Below are 20,504 nucleotides of genomic sequence, written 5' to 3' on the forward strand. Positions count from 1 at the left end.
TGACTCTGTACCGTAATACCCTGTATATAGCCTCCACATTGACTCTGTACCGTAATACCCTGTATATAGCCTCCACATTGACTCTGTACCGTAATACCCTGTATATATCCTCCACATTGACTCTGTACCGTAATACCCTGTATATAGCCTCCACATTGACTCTGTACCGTAATACCCTGTATATAGCCTCCACACTGACTCTGTACCGTAATACCCTGTATATAGCCTCTCTGCCTCGCTACTGTTATTTTACTGCTGCTGTTATTTTACTGCTTATTTGTTACCTTCATTTCTTCTTATTATTTTTTGTGTGTATTTTTTAAAACTGCATTGTTGGTTAAGTGCATGTAAGTAAGCAGTTGGTTAAGTGCATGTAAGTAAGCAGTTGGTTAAGTGCATGTAAGTAAGCAGTTGGTTAAGTGCATGTAAGTAAGCAGTTGGTTAAGTGCATGTAAGTAAGCAGTTGGTTAAGTGCATGTAAGTAAGCAGTTGGTTAAGTGCATGTAAGTAAGCAGTTGGTTAAGTGCAGCATTTCACTGTAAAGTGCCGTATTTGGCGAATGTGACACACAAAAAAACATTTGATTTTATTGTAAGCCTGGGGGGGATGGTTCTACCAACCTAACATAGGGAATTGTTTTAAGGTGGTCACACCAAGGATCCTTTAGCTAATTCATTTAGAATTTTAGGTCACCTTATATGAAATAAAAACACAGTACCAGTCAACAGTTTGGACACACCTACATTCAAGGATTTTTCTTTATTTTTTATATTTTCTACATTGAAGAACAATAGTGAAGACATTAAAAACGATTAAATAACACATATGGAATCATGTAGTAACCAAAAAGTGTTTAAAAAAATGAAAGTATATTTCAGATTCTTCAAAGTAGCTACCCTTTGCCTTGATGACAGCTTTGCACACTCTTGGAATTCTCTCAACCAGTGTCATGAGGTAGTCACCTGGAATGCATTTTAATTAACAGGTGTGCCTTCTTAAAAGTCCATTTGTGGAATTTCTTTCCTTCTTAATGCGTTTGAGCCAATCAATTGTTGTGACAAGGTAGGGGTGGTATACAGAAGATAGCCCTCTTTGGCAAAAGACCAAGTCCATATTATGGCAAGAGCAGCTCAAATAAGCAAAGAGAAACAACAGTCCATCATTACTATAACACATGAAAGCCAATCAATGCAGAACATTAAGAACTTTGAAAGTTTCTTCAAGTGCAGTCGCAAAAACATCAAGCGCTATGATGAAACTGGCTCTCATGAGGACCGCCACAGGGAAGGAAGAGTTACCTCAGCTGCAGAGGATAAGTTCATAAGAGTTACCAGACTCAGAAATTGCTGCCCAAATAAATGCTTCACAGAGTTCAAGTAATGGACACATCTCAACATCAACTGTTCAAAAGAGACTGTGTGAATCAGGCCTTCAGGCCTAGCTGCAAAAAAAACACTACTAAAGGACACCAATTATAAGAGTCTTGCTTGTGCCAAGAAACACAAGCAATGGACATTAAACAAGTGGGAATCTGTCCTTTGGCCTGGAGTCCAAATTTGAGATTTTTGGTTCCAACCGCCGTGTCTTTGTGAGAAGCAGAGTAGGTGAACGGATGATCTTTGCATGTGTGGTTTCCACCATGAAGCATGGAGGAGGAGGTGTGATGGTGCTTTTCTGGTGACACTGTCTGATTTATTTAGAATTCAAAGCACACTTAACCAGCAAGGCTACAACCGCATTCTGCAGCGATATGCCATCCCATCTGGTTTGCGCTTAGTGGGACTATCATTTGTTTTTCAACAAGACAATGACCCAAAATACAACTCCAGGCTGTGTAAGGGCTATTTGACCAAGGAGAGTGATTGAGTGCTCCATCAGATGACCTGGCCTCCACAATCACCCGACCTCAACCCAATTGAGATGGTTTGGGATGAGTTGGACCGTAGAGTGAAGGAAAAGCAGCCAGGAAGTGGTCAGCATGTGTGGGAACTCTTTCAAGACTGTTGGAAAAGCATTCCAGGTGAAGCTGGTTGAGAGAATGCCAAGAGTGTGCAAAGCTGTCATTAATGCAAAGGGTGGCTACTTTGAAGAATCTCAAATGTGGAATTTGGCAAAAGGCACCTAAAGGACTCTCAGACCATGAGAAACAAGATTCTCTGGTATGATGAAACCAAGATTGAACTCTTTGGCCTGAAAGCCAAGCATCATGTCGGGAGGAAACCTGGCACCATCCCTACTGGGGAAGCATGGTGGTGGCAGCATTATGCTGTGGGGATGTTTTTAAGTGGCAGGAACTGGGAGACTAGTCAGGGTTGAGGAAAGATGAAAGGCGCAAAGTACAGAGAGATCCTTGATGAAAACCTGGTACAGAACTCAGGACATCAGACTGGGACTAAGGTTCCCCTTCCAACAGGACAACGAACCTAAGAACACAGCAAAGACAACGCAGGAGTGGCTTCGGGACAAGTCTCTGAATGTCCTTGAGGGACCCAGCCAGAGCCGGGACTTGAATCCGATCAAACATCTCTGGAGAGACCTGAAAATAGCTGTACAGTGATGCTCCCCATCCAACCTGACAGAGCTTGAAAGGATATGTAGAGAAGAATGGGAGAAACTCCCCAAATACAGTTGTGCCAAACTTGTAGCGTCATACCGGAGAAGACTCCAGGCTGTAATCGCTGCCAAAGATGCATCAACAAAGTACTGAGTAAAGGGTCTGAATACTAAATGAAATATTTCAGTTCTTTATTTTGTTATACATTTGCTTAAAAAAATGTTTTAATGTATTTGATTTTGTCGATATTGTGTGTAGATTGATGAACTATTTAATCCATTTAAGAATATGTCTGTAACGTAACAAAATGTGGAAAAAGTCCAGGGGTCTGAATGCTTTCCGAATGCAGTGTACTCCCATACATATTTTAAACTGGTAACCGGTTACCTTCAGACTAGTGTCGTGAGGGTCGTCCATAGACCAAACCGTTCCGACACTACAGATGTTTTCCTGAGAAGACTGATTTTCAGGATGTCTCATGGTCTGACAAACGTTGCTGTAACTCGGTCACTTTCCACCTCACATGCGGAAGGCTGACATAAGCAGCTGCTGTGGACACAGCCCATTAAAAAAAACATCTCTCTAGCTTAAACTGATGGATTTTGATAATAATAATATATTTGTATTATTATGCTATTTAGATTCAAGCGGAGTCGCAGACATCAACTCTAGGGGGGTTTTAAAATGGAAATTCCCACATGATGTTTGAGTTGGTTGAACTGATAGGATAGTGCTGCTGCTGTTCTGACCGCCCCCCCCCTTTACCATCTGTTGTCCAGACAAAGAACCAGCTGTCCCTGCACCCTCAGCCACCCCAGTTCCAGCCCCTGCTCCAGCCCCTGCTCCAGCCCCAGCCAAGGAGGAGGAGACGAAGAAGGAGCAGCCAGAGAGTCAGATGGTACAAGACAATGACAATACACTTCCTATCAATACATACAGTACATCACTAGGGGGACTCAAGGTAACAGCTCCCTCTCTCTCCTTCTCTCTCTCCCTCCACCTCTTTTCTCCTCTCTCTCGTTCTTCATCTCCTTCCCTCTCTCCATCAATCTCTCCCCCCCTGACCACTACCTCCAACCCCCTCTCTCCCCCTTGCTCTCTCCCTCCCTCTCCTTCCTCCCTCTCCCTCCTTCCCCCTCCCCTTCCTTCCTTATAGGAGAACAAATCGGCAGCAGTTGGTTCGTCTTGTAGTGAGGATGATGATGATGATGATGATGATGATGATGATGATGATGACGACAGTGATGAAGATAGTTCTGATGAGGAAAGTTCTGATGAGGAAAGTTCTGATGAAGATGACGATGAGGAAGATGAGGAAGATGATGACCTTGATGACAAGCCTCTGTCTTTGGTGTGGCCGGACACCAGATGTAAACAGGCCACCTATCTGTTCCTCCTGCCTATAGTCTTCCCTCTGTGGCTCACCGTGCCCGACGTCCGTAACCCGGTAAGGCCCACACACACCCACACGCCCACACACACCCACCAACACAGAAACACACACATACCCACAAATACACACATACCCACAAACACACACATACCCAGTAAAAAGAAAATACCACTGTAAGACAGCACCTTATGTAGTTTGGAAAAACATGAAAGTTGACCATGGACAGCAAAGTTCAAGTCAACTCAAGTACTATTGGAACCAGTGGAACTGAAGAAACTGGTGGAACTGATAGTTCTATGGAACTGATAGGACAGATAGGACTGATGGAACCAGTGGAACTGAGAACTGATAGAACTAGTGGAAATTATACAACTGATGGAACTGACGGAACCAGTGGAACTGACAGAACCGACGGAACTGGTGGAACTAAATAGATCTGGTGGAACTGGTGGAACTAGTGGACCTGATAGAACTAGTGGAACTGAAAGAACTAGTGGAACCGATAGAACTAGTGGAACTGATAGATCTAGTGGAACTGAAAAAACTAGTGGAACCGATAGAACTAGTGGAACTGATAGAACTGAAAGTACTAGTGGAACTGATAGAACTAGTAGAACTGAAAGAACTAGTGGAACTGATGGAACTAGTGGAACTGATGGAACTGATAGAACTAGTGGAACTGATAGAACTGAAAGTACTAGTGGAACTGATAGAACTAGTAGAACTGAAAGAACTAGTGGAACTGATGGAACTAGTGGAACTGATGGAACTGATAGAACTGAAAGTACCAGTGGAACTGATGGAACTAGTGGAACTGATGGAAGTGATGGAACTAGTGGAACTGATGGAAGTGATGGAACTAGTGGAACTGATGGAACTAGTGGAACTGATGGAACTAGTGGAACTGATGGAACTAGTGGAACTGATAGAACTAGTAGAACTGATAGAACTAGTAGAACTGAAAGAACTAGTGGAACTGATGGAACTAGTGGAACTGATGGAACTAGTGGAACTGATGGAACTAGTGGAACTGATGGAACTAGTGGAACTGATAGAACTAGTAGAACTGAAAGAACTAGTGGAACTGAAAGAACTAGTGGAACTGATGGAACTAGTGGAACTGATGGAACTAGTGGAACTGATGGAACTAGTGGAACTGATAGAGCTAGTGGAACTGATAGAGCTAGTGGAACTGATATAACTGATAGAACTGGTGGAACTGATGGAACTAGTGGAAGTGATGGAACTAGTGGAACTGATGGAACTAGTGGAACTGAAAGTACTAGTGGAACTGAAGGAACTGATAGAACTAGTAGAACTGAAAGAACTAGTGGAACGGATGTAACTAGTGGAACTGATGGAACTAGTGGAACTGATGGAAGTGATGGAACTAGTGGAACCGATGGAACTAGTAGAACTGAAAGAACTAGTGGAACTGAAATAACTAGTGGAACTGATGGAACTAGTGGAACTGATGGAACTAGTGGAACTGATGGAACTAGTGGAACTGATAGAACTAGTAGAACTGATATAACTGGTGGAACTGATATAACTGGTGGAACTGATGGAACTAGTGGAACTAGTGGAACTGATGGAACTAGTGGAACTGATGGAACTAGTGGACCTGATATAACTAGTGGAACTGATATAACTAGTGGACCTGATATAACTAGTGGACCTGATATAACTAGTGGAACTGATGGAACTAGTGGAACTGATGGAACTAGTGCAACTGATATAACTAGTGGACCTGATATAACTAGTGGACCTGATATAACTAGTGGACATGATATAACTAGTGGACCTGATATAACTAGTGGAACTGATATAACTAGTGGAACTGATATAACTAGTGGAACTGATGGAACTAATGGAACTGATAGAACTAGTGGAACTGATAGAACTAGTGCAACTGATAGAGCTAGTGGAACTGATGGAACTAGTGGAACTAGTGGAACTGATAGAGCTAGTGGAACTGATAGAGCTAGTGGAACTGATAGAGTTAGTGGAACTGATAGAACAAGTGGAACTAGTGGAACTGATAGAACTAGTGGAACTAGTGGAACTGATAGAGCTAGTGGAACTGATGGAACTAGTGGAACTGATTGAACTAGTGGAACTGATAGAATAAGTGGAACTGATAGAACAAGTGGAACTGATAGAACAAGTGGAACTGATGGAACTAGTGGAACTGATGGAACTAGTGGAACTGATGGAACTGATAGAACTGATAGAACTAGTGGACCTGAGAACTGATAGAACTAGTGGAACTAGTGGAACTGATAGAACTGATAGAGCTGATAGAACTAGTGGACCTGAGAACTGATAGAACTAGTGGAACTGATAGAGCTAGTGGAACTAATAGAGCTAGTGGAACTGATAGAACTAGTGGAACTGATAGAACTAGTGGAACTGATGGAACTAGTGGAACTGATAGAACTAGTGGAACTGATAGAACTAGTGGAACTGATAGAACCTGATAGAACTAGTGGACCTGATAGAACTGATAGAACTGATAGAGCTAGTGGACCTGATAGAACTAGTGGACCTGATAGAACTGATAGAACTGATAGAACTGATAGAGCTAGTGGAACTGATGGAACTGATGGAACTTATAGAACTAGTGGACCTGAGAACTGATAGAACTAGTGGAACTGATAGAACTAGTGGAACTGACAGAACTGGTAGAACTAGTGGAACTGATAGAACTGGTAGAACTAGTGGAACTGATAGAACTAGTAGAACTAGTGGAACTGATAGAACTAGTAGAACTAGTGGAACTGATAGAACTAGTAGAACTGATAGAACTGGTAGAACTGATAGAACTGGTAGAACTAGTGGAACTGATAGAACTAGTAGAACTGATATAACTGGTGGAACTGATATAACTGGTGGAACTGATGGAACTAGTGGAACTAGTGGAACTGATGGAACTAGTGGAACTGATGGAACTAGTGGAACTGATGGAACTAGTGGAACTGATATAACTAGTGGACCTGATATAACTAGTGGAACTGATATAACTAGTGGACCTGATATAACTAGTGGACCTGATATAACTAGTGGAACTGATATAACTAGTGGAACTGATATAACTAGTGGAACTGATGGAACTAATGGAACTGATAGAACTAGTGGAACTGATAGAACTAGTGCAACTGATAGAGCTAGTGGAACTAGTGGAACTGATGGAACTAGTGGAACTAGTGGAACTGATAGAGCTAGTGGAACTGATAGAGCTAGTGGAACTGATAGAGTTAGTGGAACTGATAGAACAAGTGGAACTAGTGGAACTGATAGAACTAGTGGAACTAGTGGAACTGATAGAGCTAGTGGAACTGATGGAACTAGTGGAACTGATTGAACTAGTGGAACTGATAGAATAAGTGGAACTGATAGAACAAGTGGAACTGATAGAACAAGTGGAACTGATGGAACTAGTGGAACTGATGGAACTAGTGGAACTGATGGAACTGATAGAACTGATAGAACTAGTGGACCTGAGAACTGATATAACTAGTGGAACTGATAGAACTAGTGGAACTGATAGAACTGATAGAGCTGATAGAACTAGTGGACCTGAGAACTGATAGAACTAGTGTAACTGATAGAGCTAGTGGAACTGATAGAGCTAGTGGAACTGATAGAACTAGTGGAACTGATAGAACTAGTGGAACTGATAGAACTAGTGGAACTAGTGGAACTGATAGAACTAGTGGAACTGATAGAACCTGATAGAACTAGTGGACCTGATAGAACTGATAGAGCTAGTGGACCTGATAGAACTAGTGGACCTGATAGAACTGATAGAACTGATAGAGCTAGTGGAACTGATGGAACTGATGGAACTTATAGAACTAGTGGACCTGAGAACTGATAGAACTAGTGGAACTGATAGAACTGGTAGAACTAGTGGAACTGATAGAACTAGTAGAACTAGTGGAACTGATAGAACTAGTAGAACTAGTGGAACTGATAGAACTAGTAGAACTGATAGAACTGGTAGAACTGATAGAACTGGTAGAACTAGTGGAACTGATAGAACTAGTAGAACTGAAAGAACTAGTGGAACTGATAGAACTAGTAGACCTGATGGAACTAGTGGACCTGATGGAACTGGTAGAACTGAAAGAACTAGTGGACCTGATGGAACTAGTGGACCTGATAGAACTGGTAGAACTAGTGGAACTAGTGGACCTGATAGAACTAGTGGAACTAGTGGAACTGATAGAACTGGTGGAACTGAGAACTGGTGGAACTGGTAGAACTGGTAGAACTAATAGAACTGGTAGAACTAATAGAAGTGGTAGAACTAATAGAACTGATAGAACTAGTGGAACTGGTGGAACTGATGGAAGTGACTTACTCAAATTCCTATAATCCTTGCCTGTATTTGATGTTGTCATTTACTGTCCCTGAGTCTATCAAACTGTATGGTGGAAGTATACCTCAGCTAGGCAGTGACAGAAGACATTGCTTTTCTCTATCTTTTCTGCAGATATATAAGAGGTTTTTTGTGATCACCTTCCTGGGGTCTATCCTATGGATCGCCGTCTTCTCCTACCTCATGGTGTGGTGGGCACATCAGGTAAGTTATACTAACTGCATCCCCAGGCTTTTGTATGAGTCAAGTGAACAAGAATAGTAGAATAATTAAAGAAGGCTGGTAGAAGAGGTAGTCTTCCTTTTGGCACTACCGCTACTGAGTCAAATAGAACAAACTATTAGAACCAACACCCAGTGTTACTCTCACTACCGCTACTGAGTCAAATAGAACAAACTATTAGAACCAACACCCAGTGTTACTCTCACTACCACTACTGAGTCAAATAGAACAAACTATTAGAACCAACACCCAGTGTTACTCTCACTACCGCTACTGAGTCAAACACTATTAGAACCAACACCCAGTGTTACTCTCACTACCACTACTGAGTCAAATAGAACAAACGATTAGAACCAACACCCAGTGTTACTCTCACTACCGCTACTGAGTCAAATAGAACAAACTATTAGAACCAACACCCAGTGTTACTCTCACTACCGCTACTGAGTCAAACACTTTTAGAACCAACACCCAGTGTTACTCTCACTACCACTACTGAGTCAAACACTATTAGAACCAACACCCAGTGTTACTCTCACTACCGCTACTGAGTCAAATAGAACACTATTAGAACCAACACCCAGTGTTCCTCTCACTACCGCTACTGAGTCAAATAGAACACTATTAGAACCAACACCCAGTGTTCCTCTCACTACCGCTACTGAGTCAAATAGAACACTATTAGAACCAACACCCAGTGTTACTCTCACTACCGCTACTGAGTCAAATAGAACACTATTAGAACCAACACCCAGTGTTACTCTCACTACCACTACTGAGTCAAATAGAACACTATTAGAACCAACACCCAGTGTTACTCTCACTACCACTACTGAGTCAAATAGAACACTATTAGAACCAACACCCAGTGTTACCCTCACTACCACTACTGAGTCAAATAGAACACTATTAGAACCAACACCCAGTGTTACCCTCACTACCACTACTGAGTCAAATAGAACACTATTAGAACCAACACCCAGTGTTACTCTCACTACCACTACTGAGTTAAATATAACACTATTAGAACCAACACCCAGTGTTCCTCTCACTACCACTACTGAGTCAAATAGAACAAACTATTAGAACCAACACCCAGTGTTACTCTCACTACCGCTACTGAGTCAAATAGAACACTATTAGAACCAACACCCAGTGTTACTCTCACTACCGCTACTGAGTCAAATAGAACACTATTAGAACCAACACCCAGTGTTACTCTCACTACCACTACTGAGTCAAATAGAACAAACTATTAGAACCAACACCCAGTGTTACTCTCACTACCGCTACTGAGTCAAATAGAACACTATTAGAACCAACACCCAGTGTTACTCTCACTACCACTACTGAGTCAAATATAACACTATTAGAACCAACACCCAGTGTTCCTCTCACTACCACTACTGAGTCAAATAGAACAAACTATTAGAACCAACACCCAGTGTTACTCTCACTACCGCTACTGAGTCAAATAGAACACTATTAGAACCAACACCCAGTGTTACTCTCACTACCGCTACTGAGTCAAATAGAACACTATTAGAACCAACACCCAGTGTTACTCTCACTACCACTACTGAGTCAAATAGAACAAACTATTAGAACCAACACCCAGTGTTACTCTCACTACCGCTACTGAGTCAAATAGAACACTATTAGAACCAACACCCAGTGTTACTCTCACTACCACTACTGAGTCAAATATAACAAACTGTTCCTATTAGAACCAAACACAACACCTTGTTTCTGTCAGGTGGGAGAGACCATAGGCATCTCAGAGGAGATCATGGGCCTAACTATCCTGGCTGCAGGAACGTCCATCCCTGACCTCATCACTAGTGTTATTGTGGCCCGTAAAGGACTGGGGGATATGGCTGTGTCCAGTTCTGTGGGCTCCAACATCTTCGACATCACCATGGGGTGAGTGCCATCACCTTCACACTGAAGGATGTTCAACTACACTAAAGCTGCCCTTAAGAAAAATCAAGTTTACTTAACTCAAATTCATTTTAAAAGCTAGTTCCCTACATCCCAAACTACTTAGTTATAAATTACCATATCTCAATCTGGAATGTCAGACTACAAAGGGCAAGAACAGATTACTCTCGAGCTGGGGATTTTCCCTGCAATCTGGAGCCATAATCATGCTTCATACTATTTTTTAAAAAATGTATATTTTTATGCATATCTAAGCATACCTCATGAGCTGTCTGTATCTTCCAGACTGGTGGTTCTTTTTTTATATTAACCAACTAAACTCTGCTAATATCTGGGTAAAAGATTGAAAGGAATGTGAGTCTTATTCAGTACATGTAGTTATTGCCCACTTTCTAAAGTCTATGAACCTTTCCAGCAGGAATGCCAGTTAAGATGGTTAGACAAGATAGCTACTCTAACTTGATTGATAACATGAAATGGCTTCTTGGTAGCTACTTATGAGGTTGGGAACCTATCAAGCTAAAGCCAATTTCATAAAATTGCTATGTGGTTAGTGTTATTACAGAGAAGAAAAAAGAAAATTAACACAAAAACAGGTCAAATTACATTTTAGTCAACGCTCTTATCCAGTGCAATTATGCTCAAGTGCCTTGATCAAAGGCACATCCACATAGTGTTCACATTGTCGGCTAGGGTATTCCAGACAAACCTTTCAGTTCCTGGCCCAACACGCTAACCGCTAGGCTACCGGCTGCCCTATTTGAGGGAGCATGTGCCCCCTAAGGGCATGACGCCACTGCTCTGGATTCAGATGTTAACCAAATGTGTAATTTGGCCTATTAAACACAAAAACTATGTTTTAAGTGAGAAGTAGGAAGGTCTGTTGCATAAAAATAAAATTAATTATTGCTTAGTTCACCCATATTTTATTTTTGTAAATAACAGTAGTATGCAGTTCCAGTAGTTAGCTACACCACTACATGGTAAAACAGTAGTATGCAGTTCCAGTAGTTAGCTACACCACTACATGGTAAAACAGTAGTGTGCAGTTCCAGTAGTTAGCTACATGGTAAAACAGTAGTGTGCAGTTCCAGTAGTTAGCTACACCGCTACATGGTAAAACAGTAGTGTGTAGTTCCAGTAGTTAGCTACACCGCTACATGGTAAAACAGTAGTGTGTAGTTCCAGTAGTTAGCTACACCGCTACATGGTAAAACAGTAGTGTGTAGTTCCAGTAGTTAGCTACACCGCTACATGGTAAAACAGTAGTGTGTAGTTCCAGTAGTTAGCTACACCGCTACATGGTAAAACAGTAGTGTGTAGTTCCAGTAGTTAGCTACACCGCTACATGGTAAAACAGTAGTGTGTAGTTCCAGTAGTTAGCTACACCGCTACATGGTAAAACAGTAGTGTGTAGTTCCAGTAGTTAGCTACACCGCTACATGGTAAAACAGTAGTGTGTAGTTCCAGTAGTTAGCTACACCGCTACATGGTAACACAGTAGTGTGTAGTTCCAGTAGTTAGCTACACCGCTACATGGTAAAACAGTAGTGTGTAGTTCCAGTAGTTAGCTACACCGCTACATGGTAAAACAGTAGTGTGTAGTTCCAGTAGTTAGCTACACCGCTACATGGTAACACAGTAGTGTGTAGTTCCAGTAGTTAGCTACATGGTAAAACAGTAGTGTGTAGTTCCAGTAGTTAGCTACATGGTAAAACAGTAGTGTGTAGTTCCAGTAGTTAGCTACACCACAACATGGTAAAACAGCTGTTAACTACTGAAAACACTACCAACATTTGAATTCAGTTGAACTACCACCAAGCTACTCCAAAATTTATTCACATTCCTAGATGTAGTTCACTAGTCCCCAGAACTATGGGCTAACATCCTGTAACTGGTTCAGGCTCTGAGAAAGAGGCTTAAAGGACTATGGAAAAAAGGGGTTATGAGTCCAATTGATTAAAATTTGTCGACCTAGCTGTACAAGGTAATAATATCTCCCCCCCCCCCCCCTAGCTGTACAAGGTAATAATATCTCCCCCCCTAGCTGCACAAGGTAATAATATCTTTCTCTTCCCCCCCCCAGCCTGCCAGTCCCGTGGTTATTGTGGTCGTCGTTCCATGGTTTTGCTCCGGTGCCCGTCAGCTCCAACGGTCTGTTCTGTGCCATTGTGTTGCTCTTCCTCATGCTCCTCTTCGTCATCATCAGTATTGCTGTGTGTAAGTGGAGGATGAACAAGATGCTGGGATCTACCATGTTCCTTCTCTATTTTGTCTTCCTGGTGCTGAGTGTTCTGCTAGAGGACAGAGTTATCATCTGTCCTGTGTCCATCTGACACTATTGTCTTCCTGGTGCTGAGTGTTCTGCTAGAGGACAGAGTTATCATTGGTTGAATTTATTTGACAATTTGTCAAATACATATGGGCACTTCAGCCGGTGACACCTCCACAAAATAGTTTGCTTCATAACATGAGATAATTAGTACAATTTCCTAATAAACATTAAGTGCACACACACCCAAACGTACACGCACACACACAAATGCATACACACACACACAGAAAGATACACACACGTGCTGGAGGATCAAGTCATTATATGCTCTGTTTCCATCTGAGACTGATTGTGTGAGGCCTCTCTTTTGGGGCTGATTGTGTGAGGCCTCTCTTTTGGGGCTGATTGTGTGAGGCCTCTCTTTTGTCCAGCATGGTGTCTGACCAGATGAGTCTACAGGCATGGTTCCAAATTAAATAGATACTTCAGTTTAAAGAAAGTCGCTAACTAGCATTTGCGAGTAGATACCATAGGCTTCCAGTCATTGCGCTAACACTAGTTAGCATTGGCTCACGGAACTACCTCTAATTTTCTTCATATTGGATGCAGAGACATACAGATGGTATCCATGAGTTCATTTGACTCTGGGGAAGTACATAAAGTGCTTCTTTGCCAACATCCAGAAGTATCCCTTCAACATTTTTCATTGGTAGCACTGGTGCTCCCAACTTTAAAAAGTTAGGAGCACCACATGAAACTTAGAAGCACCAGAAAACAGGATGTGTTTAATTCAGAGATACAGCCTATATTAGGCTTTTATGAATTCTACTTTTGAAGCATGTGTTGTGTCCTAGAAACTAATATGTAACACGGTAAAGAAATGTGTTTATTATAAAAGCTAAAATGTTGATACTAATACCTGTCATTGACATTACAAAAGTTATTGCATTGTGTAAAAGCACAATTTTCCTATTGAGATACATTGAATTGGAAATTGTACACTGTCCCTTTAAACACTTCAGGTTTGTGATGACAACATGCAAGAGATCTGTCATTCATTCATTGCTGTGATCATTGACCTCCTGAAGAAGATATCCCTCTTCCTTTCTTTCTGTGTCCCCAGATGTTCGGATATACTGGTGAAGTTACCAGGTTGTTAGCTAGCTAGCCAATGAGGTAACATGACTGAACGAAGTATAAACAAGTGGTTAACGACGCACAAGTAGTTTTGGAATGGCCCAAAACATAATTTCAGAATGTAAAATGTGGTCCCTGCGATCCGCTATAGACAATCCGCTATAGACAAGTTGGTTGTTTCGCAAGCTAGCTACCTAGCAAATTTTAGCCATATTACAATAGACACCTCTATTAGAAAACACATCAAAACAAGACATGGTATTAACAAGATCAAACGAGTCACTTACTATTCGCCACATGGCAGCTTCTCGTCATTGTAGCTAGCTGTCTGGCCATCCAGAACCATAACAACACATGGCAGCTTCTCGTCATTGTAGCTAGCTGTCTGGCCATCCAGAACCATAACAACACATGGCAGCTTCTCGTCATTGTAGCTATCTGTCTGGCCATCCAGAACCATAACAACACATGGCAGCTTCTCGTCATTGTAGCTAGCTGTCTGGCCATCCAGAACCATAACAACACATGGCAGCTTCTCGTCATTGTAGCTAGCTGTCTGGCCATCCAGAACCATAACAACACATGGCAGCTTCTCGTCATTGTAGCTAGCTGTCTGGTCATCCAGAACCATAACAACACATGGCAGCTTGTTGTCATTGTAGCTAGCTGTCTGGCCATCCAGAACCATAACAACACATGGCAGCTTGTTGTCATTGTAGCTAGCTGTCTGGCCATCCAGAACCATAACAACACATGGCAGCTTGTTGTCATTGTAGCTAGCTGTCTGGCCATCCAGAACCATAACAACACATGGCAGCTTGTTGTCATTGTAGCTAGCTGTCTGGCCATCAGAACCATAACAACACATGGCAGCTTCTCGTCATTGTAGCTAGCTGTCTGGCCATCCAGAACCATAACAACACATGGCAGCTTCTTGTCATTGTAGCTAGCTGTCTGGCCATCCAGAACCATAACAACACATGGCAGCTTCTCGTCATTGTAGCTAGCTGTCTGGCCATCCAGAACCATAACAACACATAGCAGCTTGATGTCATTGTAGCTAGCTGTCTGGCCATCAGAACCATAACAACACATGGCAGCTTCTCGTCATTGTAGCTAGCTGTCTGGCCATCCAGAACCATAACAACACATAGCAGCTTGTTGTCATTGTAGCTAGCTGTCTGGCCATCAGAACCATAACAACACATGGCAGCTTCTCGTCATTGTAGCTAGCTGTCTGGCCATCCAGAACCATAACAACACATTAAAGCTATTCACTTTATTGTACAGTAGAAGATGTTTTAACTCAGTTTTTAGGGAAACACTTGTGACATTCTCTCGTTGGGTTAAACCACAGAAGATATTTTGACCTGGTTGGGCTAGAAGCAGGCCGTTTTCGCTGTGGTAATGATATAACCATGACGCTAACTAATCTGTTCTCACTTTGTTCTCTAACTGTGGTACAGAGAAGCCTGATCATTACAATGTATTATCTGGGAGATTCTTTTCCTAGTCGCTCCCAAAATAAAACTACTGGTCATACAACAAAATATTTCATATGCCACCAAACTGGTCGCACTTAACAGCCCCCAGTCACTGTCCGGCTCGATGGACCTTTGAATGCATCATCAAAATATCCCAATCATTTAATTTCTAAAAGCTGTAGCAATGTCTACATTGAGTCGTTGGTGGATTACGACTATCCGAGGCTCTCTGACTGGCAACACAGTCAACACAATGTCAATTGAGATGTTGCCAAATTTCAAATCACTTAAAAAATGTCTGGTTTTGACTTTCAGAAATGCTGACCTAAGTATAAAGAAGTGCGAGTAGTGAAACGAGTTGTATTATTTATTTTATTAATAATATAATATTATTACCAACAATTACTTTATTGCTTTAAGTAACGTGATAAAAGCCCAAGTAGAAAACAAGGCAGTTGAATAATAGATGAAAAGCTACTGTTCTCACTCAGTAGAAAACAAGGCAGTTGAATAATAGATGAAAAGCTACTGTTCTCACTCAGTAGAAAACAAGGCAGTTGAATAATAGATGAAAAGCTACTGTTCTCACTCAGTAGAAAACAAGGCAGTTGAATAATAGATGAAAAGCTACTGTTCTCACTCAGTAGAAAACAAGGCAGTTGAATAATAGATGAAAAGCTACTGTTCTCACTCAGTAGAAAACAAGGCAGTTGAATAATAGATGAAAAGCTACCGTTCTCACTCAGTAGAAAACAAGGCAGTTGAATAATAGATGAAAAGCTACCGTTCTCACTCAGTAGAAAACAAGGCAGTTGAATAATAGATGAAAAGCTACCGTTCTCACTCAGTAGAAAACAAGGCAGTTGAATAATAGATGAAAAGCTACCGTTCTCACTCAGTAGAAAACAAGGCAGTTGAATAATAGATGAAAAGCTACTGTTCTCACTCAGTAGAAAACAAGGCAGTTGAATAATAGATGAAAAGCTACCGTTCTCACTCAGTAGAAAACAAGGCAGTTGAATAATAGATGAAAAGCTACTGTTCTCACTCAGTAGAAAACAAGGCAGTTGAATAATAGATGAAAAGCTACTGTTCTCACTCAGTAGAAAACAAGGCAGTTGAATAATAGATGAAAAGCTACCATTCTCACTCAGTATCAAGGTTATTTATGTTTGTATTCAGATCCGATTTCCTATTTTATATTTAGTTTTATACAAACATTTCATTTTCGTTTTCATGTTATTTAGTTTCAATGTTAGTGTCACGTCTACCCCCCTCTGGAGATCGACGTTGCCGGTTTACGAAAAACCGGTCCTGGGGTCCATCATTACCTACATGTCATCATGAACCTCCATTACCTCCCCTTTATCCGTCACTCCCTTAGGTCCCCAGGCAGTATGATGCTGTGAGATGAAGCTACTGTTGTCTGGTTCTATGTTTGTTGTTTTATTAAACGTTTCGCCTGCTTCTCCACTCACAGCGTCTTTGTTTACAGTTAGGAACAGAAAGTAGCGTATGTGGGGTTGGGGGGGGTTTACCACTAAATTATTGTCAAAATTAATATAACCAGAAATGAGCTGTTTGGTCTAATTAAGTTTAGACATGCGTGGAGCAAGCAGTCATTTAGCTTTTTGGTCTATTAAGGTCTTGTATGGTGCTCATCTCAATGGGCGCATGCCTCTGCTCAGACACGGCATTCTTCTGCCAGATCTTGCATCACCTGGACAGGTGTTTAACATATCAGCTAACCATAGAGTAGTTGCTGCCTTGGCTAATGGGGATCCATAATAAATACAAATAAACTCAGGAAAAAAAAGAAACATCCCTTTTTGAAAGACCCCTGTCTTTCAAAGACCATTTGTAAAAATCCAAATAACTTCACAGATCTTCATTGTAAAGGGTTTAAACACTGTTTCCCTGCTTGTTCAATGAACCATAAACAATTAATGAACATGCACGTGTGGAATGGTCGTTAAGACACTAACAGCTATGAAAACTTAGGACACTAAAGAGGCCGTTCTACTGACTATGAAAAACACCAAAAGAAAGATGCCCAACGTCGCCTATGGGCACAAACCCACCGTCGCTGGACCAGACAGGACTGGCAAAAAAGTGCTCTTCACTGACGAGTCGTGGTTTTGTCTCACCAGCGGTGATGGTCGGATTTGCGTTTATCGTCGAAGGAATGAGCGTTACACCGAGGCCTGTACTCTGGGGCGGGATCGATTTGGAGGTGGAGGGTCCGTCATGGTCTGGGGCGGTGTGTCACAGTATCATCGGACCGAGCTTGTTGTCATTGCAGGTAATCTCAACGCTGTGCGTTACAGGGAAGACATCCTCCTCCCTCATGTGGTACCCTTCCTGCAGGCTCATCCTGACATGACCCTCCAGCATGACAATGCCACCAGCCATACTGCTTGTTCTGTGTGTGATTCCCTGCAAGACAGGAATGTCAGTGTTCTGCCATGGCCAGCGAAGAGCCTAGATCTCAATCCCATTGAGCATGTCTGGGACCTGTTGGATCGGAGGGTGAGGGCTAGGGCCATTCCCCCCAGAAATATCTGGGAACTTGCAGGTGCCTTGGTGGAAGAATAGGGTAACATCTCACAGCAAGAACTGGCAAATCTGGTGCAGTCCATGAGGAGGAGATGCACTGCAGTACTTAATGCAGCTGGTGGCCACACAAGATACTGACTGTTACTTTTGATTTTGATCCCCCCTTTGTTAAGGGACACATTATTCCATTTATGTTAGTCAAATGTCTGTGCAACTTGTTCAGTTTATGTCTCAGTTGTTGAATCTTGTTATGTTCATACATATATTTACGCATGTTAAGTTTGCTGAAAATAAACGCAGTTGACAGTGAGAGGGTGTTTCTTTTTTTGCTGAGTTTACATCATAATATAGGTCACGTTCCCCTGCTTAGAAGTTGCATGCATCAACCAATGGTTGTGTGCCACGTCATCGACTGACAGATTGATATAACATAATGATGCAATTATCTGATATGTAAAATACCTATCCAGGTGTTGCAAGATCCGGCAATGTCTAAGCAGTGGAACACAGCCAATATCTGTGGTGCAGTTCATGGCAACACCATCTTGATGGGTCTACCTTTAAATTAAAATCCGCCAGATTCAGAAGCTTGAAACCCCAAAAAATGTTTGGCCGTAATTTTGAGAAGAAAATCTAAAACTTAATATAATTCATGATGATTTTTATTTAATTTGGATTCAAAGATAATAGTTTCAGTATAGTTTTAATTTTTCAAACAGGTTTGTTAATTATTTTATTTCAGTTTACTACATAGTTTTTTCAAGATGAGTTTCAGTTTTAGTTTCCTATAATAACTGTCCTCAGTATGACTCAAAAATATCAGAGTAATAGATGATGTGATTTATCATTGACATCTAATGATAGTGTTGGAGTAGTGTTTGGCCACGCAGTCGTGGGTGAACAGAGAGTACAGGAGGGACTAAGGAACACCATAGTGCCCACGAAGCTCATCACAAAGCTAAGGACCCTGGGACTAAACACCTCCCTCTGCAACTGGATCCTGGACTTCCTGACGGGCCGCGCCCAGGTGGTAAGAGTAGGCAAACAACACATGTTCAACATTAGGGCCCCTCAGGGGTGTGTTATTCTTACTACACGTGTCAACTCACTTGAAAAGCAGGAATCAGTTACATCAAGAAGACCTTTTCACATCTTGTACACAGGCCTTCTCTACACAAGGCTCAAAGCATTAACTTTTCATTCTTGATGCACCCATCCCGTTAACGGGATCATTTTCGTCAACCACCGCTGAATTGCAGAGCGCCAAATTCAAATGAAATTACTAAACATATTTAATTTTCATGCAATCACAAGCAATCACAAGTGCAATATATCAAAACACAGTTTAGCTTGTTGTTAATCCACCTGGCATGTCAGATTTCAATACAACCTTTCAGCAAAAGCATAACAAGCGTTTAGAACATCTCTCTCAGTAGACAAAATATTACAAACAGCTAGCAGCCAAGTAGATTGGTCACAAAAGTCAGAAAAGCAATAGATTAAAATGCTTACCTTTGATGAACTTAGGATGTTTGCACTCACGAGACTCCCAGTTACACAATAAATGTTCCCTTTGTTCCATAAAGATTATTTTTTTATAAATATAATTTAATAAATAAATTAAAATAATAAATAAATAGCTCCATTTGGTTGGCGTGTTATGTTCAGAAATCCACAGGCTCGAGCGGTCACGACATCACAGACGAAAATTCCAAATAGTATCCGTAATGTTCGTAGAAACATTTCAAACGTTTTTTATAATCAATCCTCAGGTTGTTTTTACAATATATAATCAATAATATATCAACTGGGTCTGTAGCTTCTTCAATAGGAGAGAGAGAGAAAATGGCTGCTCCAAGCTGTTGCACATACAAAACGCTGCTGGCACCCAGCCATACAATGACAGGATGTGATCTTTCTCGCTCATTTTTCAAAATAAAAGCCTGAAACTATGTCTAAAGACTGTTCACACCATGGGGAAGCCATAGGAAAAGGAATCTGGTTGATATCCCTTTAAATGGAGCGAAGGCAGGCTATAGAACATGGAGCTTTCAAAATAGAGGCCACTTCCTGGTTTGATTTTCCTCAGGTTTTCGCCTGCAATATCAGTTCTGTTATACTCACAGACAATATTTTTGACAATTTTGGAAACTTTATAGTGTTTTCTATCCTAATCTGACAATTATATGCAATATTCTAGATTCTGGGCCTGAGAAATAGGCCGTTTAATATGGGTAGGTTTTTCATCCAAACATCAAAATACTGCCCCCTACACTCCAAGAGGTTAAAACTTAGAATTCTAAAGTCTTTACCAGTAGTGCTGTGAAGCAAAGGATCGCGGTTACAATACTGCTACAACTAGCAGGCAGACAGAAAATGGTATTGTTGGAAATCAACTCCTTCAGTCAGTAGCTTAGTTATAGTTTTTGTAAAACTTCAGTCTACAGCAATTGTAGATCTTATCAAATTTAGGAAGGTCTAAAAGAGTCTACTGAGATACAACAATAATTGTATTAACACCCACACGCTTTTTGCGTTTCCTAAACTTCACTTAATCA

The 20,504-nt window shown here is 41.3% G+C and overlaps 1 protein-coding gene across 1 annotated transcript; it reads left to right on the top strand.

Annotated features, from left to right (window-relative positions):
- Positions 1–1,249: 1,249 nt before the first annotated feature.
- LOC135573440 (sodium/potassium/calcium exchanger 1-like) lies at positions 1,250–16,858 on the top strand. Its single transcript, XM_065022767.1, has 6 exons — positions 1,250–1,316; positions 3,334–3,452; positions 3,711–4,001; positions 8,446–8,535; positions 10,310–10,476; positions 12,581–16,858. Exons 1-6 carry the CDS (start codon positions 1,250–1,252, stop codon positions 12,828–12,830), a joined length of 984 nt encoding a protein of 327 aa, XP_064878839.1. The 3' UTR covers positions 12,831–16,858.
- Positions 16,859–20,504: the final 3,646 nt, after the last annotated feature.

This window comes from Oncorhynchus nerka, linkage group LG9a, assembly GCF_034236695.1.
Source record: "Oncorhynchus nerka isolate Pitt River linkage group LG9a, Oner_Uvic_2.0, whole genome shotgun sequence".
Taxonomy (NCBI): domain Eukaryota; kingdom Metazoa; phylum Chordata; class Actinopteri; order Salmoniformes; family Salmonidae; genus Oncorhynchus; species Oncorhynchus nerka.

Excerpts from the sequence above, each read along its gene's own strand:
- LOC135573440 (XM_065022767.1), top strand. The coding sequence starts at position 1,250 with ATGATGAAACTGGCTCTCATGAGGACCGCCACAGGGAAGGAAGAGTTA. Across the intron at positions 4,002-8,445 it reads TGCCCGACGTCCGTAACCCG|ATATATAAGAGGTTTTTTGT; the intron begins GTAAGGCCCACA and ends TCTTTTCTGCAG. Across the intron at positions 10,477-12,580 it reads ATCTTCGACATCACCATGGG|CCTGCCAGTCCCGTGGTTAT; the intron begins GTGAGTGCCATC and ends TCCCCCCCCCAG.